The 16,555-nt window shown below is 42.2% G+C and overlaps 1 protein-coding gene across 1 annotated transcript in view; it reads right to left on the minus strand.

Annotated features, from left to right (window-relative positions):
• Positions 1-16,555, minus strand: part of LOC111952706 (neurocan core protein-like) — a 160,207-nt gene that overhangs the window by 140,076 nt on the left and 3,576 nt on the right. Inside the window, exons 2-4 of the mRNA XM_070435359.1 lie at positions 10,471-10,598; positions 8,148-8,441; positions 6,565-7,458 (exon numbers count right to left, since the gene is read on the minus strand). Coding sequence (XP_070291460.1) covers positions 6,565-7,330 — 766 coding nt within the window. The 5' untranslated portion in view covers positions 7,331-7,458; positions 8,148-8,441; positions 10,471-10,598. The remainder of the gene's footprint in view (positions 1-6,564; positions 7,459-8,147; positions 8,442-10,470; positions 10,599-16,555) is intronic.

Raw genomic sequence — 16,555 nt, forward strand, 5'->3', positions numbered from 1 at the left:
GAAACAGTTCTATCTGGTGCAGACACACAAAGACTGAAAACAACCACCCACAAAACCCAACAGAAAACAGGCTACCTAAATATGGTTCCCAATCAGGGACAACGATTGGCAGCTGCCTCTGATTGAGAACCATATAGGCCAAACACAGAAAACCAACACAGAAATAGAAAACATAGATTACCCACCCAACTCACGCCCTGACCAACTAAAACAAAAGACAAAATAAAGGAACTAAGGTCAGAACGTGACACTGGTAAGGCAATTTCACATTTTTCTCATTCCATAGAAACTATCATTTTTACACTGTTGCTACTCGCTGTTTATTATCTATGCATAGTCACTTTACAAATTCCCTCGACTGACTTGTACCCCCGCACATTGACTCTGTACCGGTACACCCTGTATATAGCCTTGTTATTGTTATGTAATTTTCTTGAGTTACTTTTTAATAACTTTTTTCACTTTAGTTTATTTAGTAAATATTTTCTTAACTCTATTTCTTGAACTGCATTGTTGGTTAGGGGCTTGTAAGTAAGAATTTCACAGTAAGGTGTTGTATTCAGCGCGTGACAAATTAAATTTGATTAGATTTGATTTGACTTTACTAGACCAGACACCAAACTACAATCAACGCATTCCTGGGCTAAAACTGACCAAGTGTAAGATAGTAAAGCTTTTTTTTTAAACACCACCTTCATTGACTACTGCATATCTACACCCTTGATTATTCAGATTAAGCGCACCCCTATGCTCCTTCTAGCACAGGCTGTTTGTACCTTAATTGGGGAGGATGGGCTTGTGGTAATTGCTGGAATGGAATAGTATCAAACATGTGGTTTCCATCCCAGCCATTATTATGAGCTGTCTTCCTCTCACCAGCCTCCTGTGCTTCTAGGTAATGTACTACACCAGAGTGTATCTACACAATTAATAATTCAGACTAGATGTGGGTTGGTTTTTAGCAGTGAATCTTCTCATAGTATTACCATATTAGGCAGCTAGAGTTCTACTGTAGCTCTACACAGCAAAGCACAGCTAACTCTCTGGTGTGCAAAGAACCACAGCAGGGCCTCTGGCTGTACTACATAATACAACTAATTACTGTGGGGAGAAACATAGACAAATACTGTATGTCCACATATGAAATATTAAATCAATACTAAATGATTCAGGGATCTGCATGTTGCCTCCACCCCCTATGTGCTACAGTATGTGAGCACAGGTTCAACATAAGAGCTGTAGATGGTGTAATTGTCCAATTAATAATGTGAATAGCTAATTAACCACTTTGCCTTCACATAATGATGAGATATTGAGTGATTAAATTAATTAATCAAGACTAATTATCTATTCTAATGGCTGATATAAGAAATACAAATATTTCATGCGCGGTCTAGTATTTCGATGTGCGTACTTCACTGCTATCTTTTGTTGTGAGTTTTGACTTAAAGTCAACACATAAAAATCCTGCAAAACAAATGTTGTCATACCGTGATAAACTGCCCACAAATGACTAAATCAAGGCAAGTCAATGATGTGCTCCATTGTGTGTTTTCAGTGACAGCGGTGCTGTAAATCAGCTGTATATGTCTCTTTCTGGGGTAAACAAGTGGAGTCGAACCCTCCAGTCACACAGCATAATGGGAGAGGAGTCGAACCCTCCAGTCACACAGCATAATGTGGAGAGGAGTCGAACCCTCCAGTCACACAGGCATAATGGAGAGGAGTCGAACCCTCCAGTCACACAGCATAATGGGAGAGGAGTAGAACCCTCCAGTCACACAGCATAATGGGAAGAGCTCGAACCCTCCAGTCACACAGCATAATGGGAGAGGAGTTGAACCCTCCAGTCACACAGCATAATGGAGAGGAGTTGAACCCTCCAGTCACACAGCATAATGGAGAGAGTGAACCCCAGCACACAGATAATGGGAGAGGAGTCAAACCCTCCAGTCACACAGCATAATGGGAGAGGAGTTGAAGCCTCCAGTCACACAGCATATGGGAGAGGGTTGAAGCCTCCCCAGGACACAGTGTACTAGTGCAGCCTCAGCACTTCTGTTATAATGATACGGCATCTAACAAACACACACACGCACACGCACACACACACACACACACACACACACACACACACACACACACACACACACACACACACACACACACACACAACACACACACACACACACACACACACACACACACACACACACACACACCACACACGAAGGGACACACATACATATGTGAGCTAGCACACACACACACACATCCTCAGTACTATACTGTTGTAAGATATGGCATCTAATAAAGACGACTGGGAAAAGTTATTGTGTGGCATGTGAATCATGTCGCAGATCTATCTGGAGTGGCGTGATGTTTCATCAAAGATTTATTCCCACGATGCTTTGCTAAGACTGTGTGGGGAAATGGGGAAACATGCATTTCTTTGATTGAGGTGTCAAGATTCACATGCAATGTTTTTCCTGCCAATCATAAAAATAAAAATGGCAGAATCGATAATGTAGATTACCTAGAGCAAGCAACAGCCTGCGGCGCTCGATAACATAGTTTATATCTGGCGAGTGATGCCACTTTAAGAGGAAACATTAATTCAACAACTTCCTGTAAAAAATGTAATAAAAAACATCTCAAAAGCCCCTTCCAAATGCATCCTCCTCTCTCCTCTCTTCTTTTTCATCCTTCGCGTTTTCCATCCCCTCATCATTGCCATGGTGATAATGACCGCCTACGCTCACCCAGGGCCGACGTAATTGGGCGAGACGTGAATGCTGGCGAGCAAGGCAAGGAACACCTAGCCAGCCCTGCATTAATTGGAAAGAGGCTGAGAATAATGTACGCAGACTAAAGCTAGATTTTCACCCTGCGTAAAACATTAATGCCTTGGGTTTGGAGTTTTGGTTTCAGGGAGGATAGCAACAGTTTTTGTATCCAATGAAGCCCAGGCCATAGAAGGAGCCCTACCTTCACTGAACTTATTTAAACACCTCTGTGCGAGACTTTAGATTTCTCTCTCTATTCTCCCCTTAGCTCTGGTGGCTGTGTATAGCTGTGTAAGTGGTGGCCGTAAGATGAAACATTGCCTGGTTGCCTATTTGTCCCTCCTTCAAACAGGAGAGGAATTACAGGAATTGATTGTGGTTTGAAGTCGCAGGGCTTTCATGCGGGGAAAAGCCCAATAAGATGACCTTTACGACCCACACGCCTAGCTCAGCTCTGTGGAGAATTAACTGGGGTTTGGATGCTAGCTCAAAATCCCAGGTCCTTGAGCCACAGACACAGAAGTAGACATGAACACGCACACACACACACGTACTGATGTAGACATAACACACAGAGACACACACGCACACGTGTGCTCACACACACACGCACTGATGTAGACATAACACACAGAGACACACACACACACGTGTGCTCACACACACACGCACTGATGCACACACACACACAGATCAACTGAGTTCTATGTATTCACACCGGTGAGCCAAACACATTGCTGCAGCACTGACTCTGGCTCTCTGAGTTTTTGCTTTGGCCGGCCTCATTCTCTGCTTTCATTTTCCTCTTTGCACTGCTGGAAGCTGGCTTAGTGATGGCTCTGGACCTAAGATGAAAGATTGCGCCGACAGAGAAGGTCGACATCTCACGAGCTCCAACCCGACTTTGTTATTTAGTGACTTTTTAAAAATCTTTACTTTTTTTGTACAGAAAGTTCATACTATTATCTCCTATGACCGCCAATAACTTTTGGAMATCAGATCAACAGTTACTAACCTAGCTTTTGACTTCAACTCTTACTTCAACTCCAACTCAGCTGTTCCCTTGTTCACACCGGACCCTATTCCTTTGTTTCATGAGTATTGCATGAAAGCCCCTGTTGTTCTGGATGACTGTGTGAGATCGCTCTCCGTGGCCTTTGTGAGTAAGACTTTTAAACACTAGCAAGACCACTGGGCTTCACAGACATTTTCAATCTCTTCATTCCCAGTGTGTAATCCCAACATGTTTCAAGCTGACAACCACTGTCGCTGTTACCCAGAAATCCAAGATAACCTGCCTAAATTGTTTTGTTTTATTTATTTAACTCTTATTTTTACAGGTAAGTTGACTGAGAACACATTCTCATTTAGAGCAACAGCCTGTGGAATAGTTGCATGGGAGAGGAAGGGGGATGAAGGCGCCAATTGGAAGCTAGGGATGATTAGGTGGCCATGAGGGCCAGATTGAGAATTTAGCCAGGACACCGGGGTTAACACCCCTAATCTTACCATAAATGCCATGGGATCTTTAGTGACCACAGAGAGTCAGGACACCTGTTTAACGTCCCATCCAAAAGACAGCACCCTACACAGGGCAATGTCCCCAATCACTGCAATATTATTTTATAGACAAGAGGAAAGAGTGCCTCCTACTGGCCCTCCAACACTATTTCCAGGAACATCTGGTTTCTCATCCAGGGACCAACTAGGACCAACCCTACTGAGCTTCAGAGGCAGCCCAGCAGTGGGATGCAGGATGGTGTGCTGCTGGTGTAACTACTATTGTCACATAGCACTCACATCTGTAATTATGAAGCGCTTTGAAAGGCTGGTCATGACACACATCAACCCACTCCAATTTGCGTACMGCCAAGACAGATCCACAGATGAAGCAATCTTAATTGCACTTCTCACTGCCCTCTCCCACCTRGACAAAAAGGGAAATAACTATGTGAGAATGCTGTTCATAGACTAAAACACCAAACTCGGGACCTTGGGACTGAACACCTCCCTCTACAACTGGATCCTGGACTTCCTGATTGGCCAGCCCAAGGTGGTGAGGGTAGGCAACAACACCTCCACCAYGCTGATCCTCAAAACTGGAGCCCCTCAGGGGTGTGTGCTTAGTCTCCTCCTGTAATCCCTGTTAACCCACAACTGCATGGCCACGCACAACTCCAACCCCATCATAAAGTTTGCTGACGACACGACGGTGGCCTGATCACCGACTGCGATGAGACAGCTTACTACAGGGAGGTCAGAGACCTGGCAATGTGGTGCCAGGACATCAACCTCTCCCTCAGCGTCTGCAAGACCAAGGAGCTGATTGTGGACTACAGGGGAGAGCACGCCCCCATCTAGATCGACGGGGCTGTAATGGAACGGGGAGAGAGCTTCAAGTTCTTTGGTGTCCACATCACTAAGATCTACACAATGGCACACACTGATGCCTGGTCACTTTACCCTGCCTTCATGTACATATCTACCTCAAATACCTTATTATTATTATCTATCCTGATGCCTAGTCACTTTACCCTGCCTTCATGTACATTATCTACCTCAAATACCTTATTATTATCTATCCTGATGCCTGGTCACTTTACCCTGCCTTCATGTGCATATCTACCTCAAATACCTTATTATTATCTATCCTDATGCCTRGTCACTTTACCCTGCCTTCATGTGCATATCTACCTCAAATACCTTATTATTATCTATCCTAATGCCTAGTCACTTTACCCTGCCTTCATGTGCATATCTACCTCAAATATCTCGTATCCCTTCACATCGATTCGTAACTGGTACTCCTGTATATAGCCATGTTATTTTTACTCGTTAGTGTTATTCGTTATCCACTGTGTATTTATTCCTCGTGTCACTACTTACATTTTTTATTTCTATTCTTTATCTTTAACTCTTCGTTGGTAAAGGACCCGTAAGTGAGAACTTCACTGTTAGTCTGTTGTTTACGAAGCATGGGTCAAATAAGATTTCATTTGAATTTATTTTGATGTGGTACTGGTATTTAGCTTCATTCTTGTGTATTTTATTCTTATTTTTTAACTCTGCATCTTTGGGAAGGGCTCATAAGTAAGCATTTCATGGTAAAGTCTACACCCGTTGTATATGTGACAAATACGTATGTATTTTATTTTATTTGAATAGACACCCAAAATGCATATATATTTAATGTAATTTCTCCTTAGRAAAACCAAAGAAGGAAAGTAACGAGTGGTGTTCTGATACTCTGGAAATTCGACCATTTGCAAAACAGAGATACTGTAGTGTCTAGGGAAAACAACTAGAGGAAGGCTGCACAAGCATTTCACTACACCCTCAATAACATCTGCTAAATATGTGTACGTGACCAATAAAATTTGATTTMATTTGATAATGCCAAATGTAATGTTTTTTTTTTATATAAAAACTTTTTGGGGTCTATTCTACTTCCATTACTCCCATAAATATTGTCCTGAGACAGTGTTTAATAGTCTGAAACAAACCTTCACTTTATTTACCGCTGAAGCAATAAAGGACCTGAGCTGGCATCCACAGAAACCATATTTTCAATTTACTACCTTCGTAAACARCGCATTTTCAATTTAACACAAGCCATTGATTTGGAAGAAACACTGAGGTGGAGCAAATAGGAACGGAAAAAGAAAACAACTTTTAGAGAGAAAAGGTAATGAACTAAACTGAAAGGAGACACGATGTACTCAGCCAACCCACATAGCCTCTCTGATGGATGGATTGTGACTCAGTGAGTGGTTCTTACCATTAGACGATGATCCTTGAGGGTTGGTTAGGGACATGCTTGGACCCTTCCTCCCAGGCTGGGTGAGTGTGTACTGGATCACAGGGCCCAATGGGACTAAAGTGACCACCTCTCTATCCTGATCAGGCAGACCCTCCTCTGTGCTGGTGAGCCCATTGGTGGATGTCTTGAGCAAGGAGCCTCGAATCCGATGCTCTATGATAGCGTTGTCCGTGCTTCCTTTACTGCCCAGCTTTTGCTTCCCTTCGGTGGGTGTGACCACAGCCGACCCCGGGGTTGTCTGATCCTGTACTCCTCTCCCCTCGGGCAGTGAGGCAGGTGTGGCTGGGAGAGGTGCCTCTGTGTCGGCCTCCACAGAGCCTGTCCAATAACTGAAGGGCTTCATCAGGTTGTTGATAAAGCTGTGGAGAACGTTATTGGCTGTCTGGGTCTGGAGCACTGGAGAGGCCTGGGAGGACAGAGGGGAGTCRGACGACCCGAAACGCCACTCCTCATCCCCCTCGCCCTGCACCTCTTCCTGGGCAGAACCTCCGTGGGTCTCTAGACTCTCCAGGACAGACAGACCCAGGGTGCTGGTATTGGGGCTGGAGGATGGGTTCTGAGGGGCTCCAGTCTTAGATCGCCCCTTGGTCTCCTGGTTCTCCTCTCCCCAACCCTGGGTACTCTCCCCTGGCCGGAGGTGGATTACCACRTGCTCCTCAGAGATCTCGGAGGACTCGTTGCCTCCAGTGATTGAGCTGATGCCCTCCTTGTCCAGGTCCGCCATGCCAGTCCAGGTGGGGGGCTGGGGGTAGGGGGCAGAGTGCTGGGGCTCTGTGTCTGAGGAATTGGTGTCTGGGTCTCTGTATTGGAGGAACCCCACTGGTTGKGCTGCCTGGACTCCTGCTTCACGTTCTGGAATTATATGAGAAATATATTAGCATTCCTATTTGCTTTTAAAAATTMATCTTTGCAATAAGCTGCCATGTTTGCAATAAGCTGTGAATCATCCATATTCTTAGATGTTGATGACCTCTGTTTTTGGTTTTGCTTTAATTAAGAAAGCATACATATTATATTGAGACGTTTTTACACTCTCCTTGGGTGACTTTACTTAAGGGCAAAGTCTAAGATAAGACTTCATTACGTCTGTATCAATTTAGTGCCTGTCAATCATTCTCCATGACACTCTGAGGAGCTAATGCAGTCTAATGCAGATCACACTCTGCACAAACACAATCAAATCCACAGCACACTGGAGCCTACCGTCGCTCCAAAGTGAACTTGAAACTAAGTTAGACAAATCTCCAGTGGTCCAGCAACATTATAAACACTTTAGAATGACACTGCAAGGACATTGAGGCTGCAGCCAGTGTACAGAACTCCGTTGGCTCTCTCTAAGTCTGCATTGAGAGCTTGGAAATGCTGATACTGGTCTCTAGCTGGTTGCTACAGTAGAAGACTTCAGATCCCAGAAGGGACCAAAATGTCACTGAATCCCCTCTGTGATAATTCATTAATTCATGCATGAGACAAACAACCCGCACTAATTAACAGAAATTAAACAGAAAGGTTGCCATGGCGATGGCGACCCCGGCCGTTACCTCGGTAGCAGTAGGCGTCGAAGCGGGTGGTGGTGTCTGGGAAACCGGTGCGGTTGGGGTTGTGGTAGACAGTGCGCACACCCGGATCATCCCCGCCACAGTTGCGCCGGGGAAGGTTTATGGGGTAGCGCACACTGCCGTCGGCCAGCCATCCTGGGTCACACTGGTCCAGGCCAGTCTGCCAGGCTTGGTAGAGCTGCCCTGCCGTGGCCAGCTGGGCTCCCAGAGAGTGGCAATGGGTAGAGGCTGTGGCCAGGCTCAGCTTCTCTGGTACAGACGAGTGGAACACCTCACCTGGAGAGATTGGAGGTATAATGAGGTATAGTGTGAGGGGAAAGAGAGATAGGTATGGGAGGTGAAGTGGTACGGAGTAACGGGGGAGATAGGGGAATATGATGAGAATAAAGTACGAGATGGTTAGAGTSGTGTGAAATGTAATATAAGAAGTGTCAACAGACCAGATTGAACAGGAGGTCAGTGAAGTAATGATCCATGAGTCATGCAGAGTCATCTCACAGAAGAACACTCAGAACCATAGAACCTGACAATGAACATCCATCCTATCCAGCTAGATAGCCCAGTCATTTGCAAGGTGTCAAGAATTACACTTCTCATAAAATTACCTCATCTACTTCCTGTAGAACTATTAACTGACAGGTCTGGCTCTGCACAGTAACAAATTACCCAGATCTATTTTAAAGGCACCTGCTGTGAATATGACTCCATCCTCCTGTAGCAGTTTCCCTGATCCTGGCCACGGCAGTATTACTCACCACCCAGCTACAGCTTAAATCAGTGGTTCCCAACCAGGGGTAATAGGATGAGAATCTCTTTCTCTGCCTAACAGGAGAATTAACTTCTTATGGCTGCAGGGGCAGTATTGAGTRGCTTGGATGAAAAGGTGCCCAGAGGTGCCCAGAGTAAACTGCCTGCTCCTCAGTCCCAGTTGCTAATATATGCATATTATTAGTATTGGATATAAAACACTCTGAAGTTTCTAAAACTGTTTGAATGATATMTGTGAGTATAACAGMACTCATATGGCAGGCAAAAACCTGAGAAAAAATCCAACCAGGAAGTGGGAAATCTGAGGTTTGTAGGTTTTCAACTCATTCCCTATCAAATACACAGTGGGATATGGGTCCTTTTGAACTTCCTAAGGCTTCCACTAGATGTCAACAGTCTTTAGAACCTTGTCTGATGCTGCTACTGTGAAGGGAGGCCGAATGAGAGGGGATTGAGTAAGGTCTACCATGAGCATGGTCTACCAYGCGCGTTCATGTGAGAGCGARCTCTGTTCCATCGCACTTCTGAAGACAAAGGAATTCTCCGGTTGGAACATTATTGAAGATTTATGTTAAAAACATCCTAAAGATTGATTCAATACATCGTTTGACATGTTTCTACTGACTGTTACGGAACTTTTTGACATTTTGTATGCTTTTAGTGAACGCGGTTCGTGAATTTGGATTTGTTTACCAAACGCGCTAACAAAAGTAGCAATTTGGACATAAATGATGGACATTACCGAACAAATCAAACATTTATTGTGGAACTGGGATTCCTGGAGTGTATTCTGATGAAGATCATCAAAGGTAAGTGAATATTTATAATGTTATTTCTGACTTCGGTTGACTGCACAATATGGCAGATATATTTTTGTCTTGATTGGGCTCTGAGTGCCGACCTCAGATTATTGCATGGTTTGCTTTTTCCGTAAAGCTTTTTTGAAATATGACACAGCGCGTTTGCATTAAGGAGAAGTGGATCTAAAATTCCATGCATACCAGTTGTCTCTTTTAGCAATGTTTATTATGAGTATTCCTGTAAATTGATGTGGCTCTCTGCAAAATCACCAGATGTTTATGGAACTACTGAACATAACGCGCCAATGTAAACTGAGATTTTTGGATATAAATATGAACTTTATCGAACAAAACATACATGTATTGTGTAACATGAAGTCCTATGAGTGTCATCTGATGAAGATCATCAAAGGTTAGTAATTCATTTTATCTCTATTTCTGCTTTTTGTGACTCTTGTCTTTGGCTGGAAAAATGGCTGTGTTTTTCTGTGATTTGGCGGTGACCTAACATAATTGTTTGTGGTGCTTTCGCTGTAAAGCCTTTTTTGTTTGAAGAATTTCAATTATGAAATTTCTGTTGTTTGAATTTGGTGCCCTGCACTTTCACTGGCTGTTGTCATATCGATCCCTTTAACAGGATTGCAGCCCTAAAAAGTTAAGTCAGGCTGATTCAGCATCGTATCTCCTGGGGCGCCTGGGACTTTGCACGGCCATGGATGACTAACATCTGATTGTACCTTGCAGTTGCTTGGCAAAGCAGTAGACATCAAACAGCTCGTCAGGGGCCCGATTGCCGTAGTTGCGCACTCCAGGTGAGTCCTCCCTGTCACCATAGCAACCTGGCCTGGGTGACTGGATAGGGTACCTGTGGAGAGCGAGAGAGAGAGAGAGAGGGGAGAGGGATGGGGGGAGCCAAATAATTTATTTGATTTATATCCGGGCTCCAACTGTGCAATTACTCTAAAGCACTGGTCATCAACCTTTTTTGAGTCGAGATCACATTCTTGGTCAAAATGAGATCACAAGCCGAGATCTACTTAAAATATTTTTTTTTTTACATGACTTAAAAAACATAAGCCTATACACAAAACAGTACTGTAATAATGAGGTTAAACATTATCACCACATATTGGCTTTGCTTGAATTGTTGTTCTTGTAGTTCTTCCTGTTGTTCTTCTCAGACCATTTAAAAAAAAAAAAATCTACATTTGAGGTAAGTTATATGATCACACTGGTAATAGATCAGTTGTTTGTATTTGTATTTGTATTTATTATGGATCCCCATTAGCTGCTGCCAAGGCAGCAGCTACTCTTCCTGGGGTCCGGCAGAATTAAGGCAGTTATACAAATTTAAAAACATTACAATACATTCACTACAGAACTCACAACACACTAAGTGTGTGCCCTCAGGCACATACTCCACTACCACATATCTACAACACAAAATCCATGTGTATGTGTGTGTATAGTGTGTATGTTATCATGTGTGTGTATGCATGTGTCTGTGCCTATGTTTGTGTTGCTTCACAGTCCCTGCTGTTCCATAAGGTGTATTTTTACCTGCTTTTAAATCTGATTCTACTGCTTGCATCAGTTACCTGATGTGGAATAGATTTCCATGTAGTCATGGCTCTATGTAGTACTGTGTGCCTCCCATAGTCTGTTCTGGACTTGGGGACTGTGAAGAGACCTCTGGTGGCATGTCTTGTGGGATATGCATGGGTGTCCGAGCTATGTGCTAGTATTTTAAACAGACAGCTTGGTATTTTCAGCTTGTCAACACCTCTTACGAAAACAAGTAATGATGATGTCAATCTCTCTTCCACTTTGAGCCATGAGAGATTGACATGCATATCATTAATGTTAGAGCTCCATGTACTTTTAAGGGCCATCTGCGCTGCCCTGTTCTGAGCCAACTGCAATTTTCCCAAGTCCCTCTTTGTGGCACCTGACCACACTACTGAACAGTCGTCCAGGTGCGACAAAACCAGGGCCTGTAGGACCTGCCTTGTTGATAGTGTTGTTAAGAATGCAGAGCAGTGCTTTATTATGGACAGACTTCTCCTGATCTTAGCTACTGTTGTATCAATATGTTTTGACCATGACAGTTTACAATCCAGGGTAACTCCAAGCAGTATAGTCACCTCAACTTGCTCAATTTCCACATTATTCATTATGAGATGTAGTTGAGGTTTAGGGTTTAGTGAATGATTTGTCCCAAATACAATGCTTTTAGTTTTGGAAATATTTAGGACTAACTTATTCCTCGCTACCCATTCCAAAACTAACTAGCTCTTTGTTAAGTGTTGCAGTCRTTTCAGTTGCTGTAGTAGCTGACATGTATAGTGTTGAGTCATCCGCATACATAGACACACTGTACTTACTCAAAGCCAGTGGCATGTCGTTAGTAAAGACAGAAAAAAGCAAGGGGCCTAAACAGCTACCCTGGGGAGTTCCTGCTTCTACCTGGATTATGTTTGAGAGGCTTCCATTAAAGAACACCCTCTGTGTTCTGTTAGACAAGTAACTCTTTATCTACATTATAGCAGGGGGTGTAAAGTCATAACACATCAGTTTTTCCAGCAGCAGACTATGATCGATAATGTCAAAAGCTGCACTGAAGTCTAATACAATCATTGTATCATCAATTTCTCTCAGCTAATCATCAGTCATTTGTGTAAGTGCTGTGCTTGTTGAGTGTCTTTCTCTATATSCATGCTGAAAGTCTGTTGTCAGTTAGTTTACTGTGAAATTGCATTGTATCTGGTCAAACACAATTTTTTCCAGAAGTTTACTAAGGGTTGGTAATAGGCTAATTGGTCAGCTATTTGAGCCAGTAAAGGGGGCTTTACTATTCTTGGGTAGCGGAATGACTTTAGCTTCCTTCCAGGCCTGAGGGCACACACTTTCTAGTAGGCTTAAATAGAAATTGTGGCAAATAGGAGGGACAATATCGTCCGCTATTATCCTCAGTAATTTTACATCCAGATTGTCAGACCCCGGTGGCTTGTCATTGTTGATAGACAACAATAATATTTTCACCTCTTCCACACTGACTTTATGGAATTCAAAACTACAATTCTTCTTTTTCATAATTTGGTCAGATATACTTGGATGTGTAGTGTCAGCRTTTGTTGCTGGCATGTCATCCCTAAGTTNATGTGTAGTGTCAGCGTTTGTTGCTGGCATGTCATCCCTAAGTTTGTTTATCTTGCCAATGAAAAAGTAATTAAAGTAGTTGGCAATATCAGTGGATTTTGTGATAAATTAGCCATCTGATTCAATGAATGATGGAGCCGAGTTGGCTTTTTTCCCCAAAATTTCATTTAAGGAGCTCCAAAGCTTTTTACTATCATTCTTAATATAATTCATATTTTTTTCATAGTATAGTTTATTTTTTATTTAGCTTAGTCACATGATTTCTTAATTTGCAGTACATTTGCCAATCAGTTGGGCTGCCAGACTTATTTTCCATACCTTTTGCCTACAATTTTTAAATTCCTCATTCTCATTTTCTTAATTGGTGCGTGCTTATTAGTAACTGGAAGCAATTTCATAAATGTGTCAAGTGCAGCGTCTGGTTGCTCCGGATTACACACCACAGACCAGCAAATATTCTTTACATCATCAACATATGAATTACTACAAAATGTATTATATGACCTATTACACTATATATTAGGCCCAGTCTTTGGAACTTTGGTTTTCCTAGATATGGCTATTATATTGTGATCACTACATCCTATGGATTTGGACACTGCTTTAAAGAAMATTTCTGTAGCATTAGTAAAGATGTGATCAATACATGTTGATGATTTCATTCCTGTGCTGTTTGTAAATACCCTGCTAGGTTAACTGACAACATTAATCAGGTTGCAGGCACTGGTAACAGTTTGACGTTTTTTCTTGAGTGGGCAGCTTGATGAGAGCCAGTCAATATCTAAATCACCCTGAAAATATATTTCTCTGTTGATATCACATTCATTATCAAGCATTTCACACATAATATCCAGATACTGACTGTTAGCACTTGGTGGTCTATAGCAGCTTCCCACAAGAATGGGCTTTAGGTGAGGCAGATGAACCTGTAGCCATATTACTTCAACATTATTTATTTAGTTATTGACTTCATGGACCTTGTTTCTCAGTCTGCATATGTTAATATGGGCTATTTTTAGCACTTTTCTGGGTTGCTTGATTGTTGTATTACTTGTGAGGCACAGCTGAGTGGGCATATATGTTAATAATTTGTACCCTGATTAAGGAAATTAGGTGTATGTCGCATGTCACTACTTCACAGGAGACGCATTTGAATGTAAACCATTTTTTAAATCTAAATGTGTTTTTTTTGGCAGAAATGCATTCTGGAATATGTGAACTTTCATGTGCCTTAATAACAAACTTGTTTTCCATCCATAAATACAAATAAAATAGTTAAATTACGAGCCTATTTGGTTTAGCCACAGAAAAAGACAGGAGCCTCCCCATGAGCCATGATTGGCTGAGATAATGGATGGGCTGTACATGCAGGGAGATGAGTTTTTGGATTGGTCTCCCATGTAGCATGCTTCTGTCTATAACATGAGCTGTTCAGTATGTGTTGACAGTCCTTTCTACCTTGCCGTTTTTGAAAGATATAACATTAGCCATCGAGAACTACAAAAGTTTTGCTACTTTTCTMAACAACATTCATGCCCTGAATTTAGCAGGCRCTATYGACAGATCAGTTGGAAAAAGTGATGGGCTACTTTCTGCACACGCCAYGGTCAGTGTGAACCGGAGTGACTTGACACAACGCTGGCCAGACAAGATGTAGCTACAAACAWAATATAGTTAAATTGTTCCAGTCTGCCGTGAAGTGTTCATCCATGTATACGGGTAAGAGTCTAGCAACATTTTCACATATAAGTTTCTAATTTTTATTGCAAGTTAAAGCGTTCTGTTAGTTAGCTATGATCTGTGTAGTAATATTACTTGAATCAAAAATCCATTATAGCCTAATGTTAGCTAGCTAATATTGAACCTTGTTTGTTAGCTTTAGCTACCTGGAGATTCATACTGCTATTGTATTTCAATAACATGTGTACATGTACAGTTGAAGTCGAAAGTTTACATACACTTAGGTTGGAGTCATTAAAACTCATTTTTCAACCACTCCACAAATGTGTTGCGAACAAACTAYAGATTTGGCMARTCGGTGAGAACATCTACTTTGTGCATGACACAAGTCATTTTTCCAAAAATTGTTACAGACAGATTATTTCACTTATAATTCACTGTATCACAATTCCAGTGAGTCAGAGGTTTACATACACTAAGTTGACTGTGCCTTTAAACAGATGGGAAAATTCCAGAAAATTATGTCATGGCTTTAGAAGCTTCTGATAGACTAATTGACCTCATTTGAGGTCATTTGAAGGAGGTGTTTCAAGGCCTACCTTCAAACTCAGACCTCAGAAAATCAATTGTAGACCTCCACAAGTCTGGTTCATGCTTGGGAGCAATGTCCAAAGCTCTGAAGGTACCACGTCATCTGTACAAACAATAGTATGCAAGATATAAACATCATGGGACCACGCAGCCGTCATACCGCTCAGGAAGGAGACGCGTTCTGTCTCCTAGAGATGAATGTACTTTGGTGCGAAAAGAAATGTTCCTCTGGTCTGATGAAACAAAAATAGAACGTTTGGCCATAATGACCATCGTTATGTTTGGAGGAAATAGGGAACGCTTGCAAGCCGAAGAACACCATCCCAACCGTGAAGCACGGGGGTGGCAGCATCATGTTGTGGGGTGCTTTGCTGCAGCAAAGGACTGGTGCACTTCACAAATACATGGCATCATGAGGAGGAAAATGATGTGGATATATTGAAGAAACATCTTCAAGACATCAGTCCGGAAGTTAAAGCTAGGTCGCAAATGGGTCTTCCAAATGGACAATGACCCCAAGCATACTTCCAAAGTTGTGGCAAAATGGCTAAGGACAACAAAGTCAAGGTATTGGAGTGGCCATCACAAAGCCCTGACCTCAATCCTATAGAAAATGTGTGGGCACAACTGGAAAAGCTGTGCGAGCAAGGAGGCTACAAACCTGACTCAGTTACACCAGGCTCTGTCAGGAAACGGACAAAATTCACCCAATTTATTGTGGGAGGCTTGCCTTTAAACAATTTAAAGGCAATGCTACCAAATACTAAATGAGTGTATGTAAACTTCTGACCCACTGGGAATGTGATGAAAGATATAAAAGCTGAAATAAATCATTCTCTCTACTATTATTCTAACATTTCACATTCTTAAAATAAAGAGGTGATCCTAACTGACCTAAGACAGGGAATTTTTACTTGGATTAAATGTCAGGAATTGTGAAAACTGAGTTTAAATGTATTTGGCTAAGGTGTATGTAAACTTCTGACTTCATCTGCACGTGTCTAGACAATAGTGACCCATCCACTCAGTTAGATGTGGCTGGGGGCTGGTTATAGCATTTCCTTTACATGACCCATCAATTTAGACAAGTGTGTCGGATAAGCGTCGTCTAATAATTATAAAATATTTATAAATATTTTTTTCTGGGCACTTCCTCTATTTGATATTGCTACTATGCAAGTAACCATTTCAGTGTACTGTTTACACCTTCTGTATCCTGTGCATGTGACAAATAAACGTAGATTTTATTGTATTTAGTGTGTGTTTACCACATGACCTCACATGTCAATCCTTAAAGAGATGGGAGGGGCTAGAGCTTGGTTTGGTGACTATATTACCGCCACACCGGCGGTCATGAGTCATGAAGGCAGTCAAAGACCACTTGACCGTTTA

This window comes from Salvelinus sp. IW2-2015, linkage group LG26 (genome assembly GCF_002910315.2).
Source record: "Salvelinus sp. IW2-2015 linkage group LG26, ASM291031v2, whole genome shotgun sequence".
Classification (NCBI taxonomy): Eukaryota; Metazoa; Chordata; class Actinopteri; order Salmoniformes; family Salmonidae; genus Salvelinus; species Salvelinus sp. IW2-2015.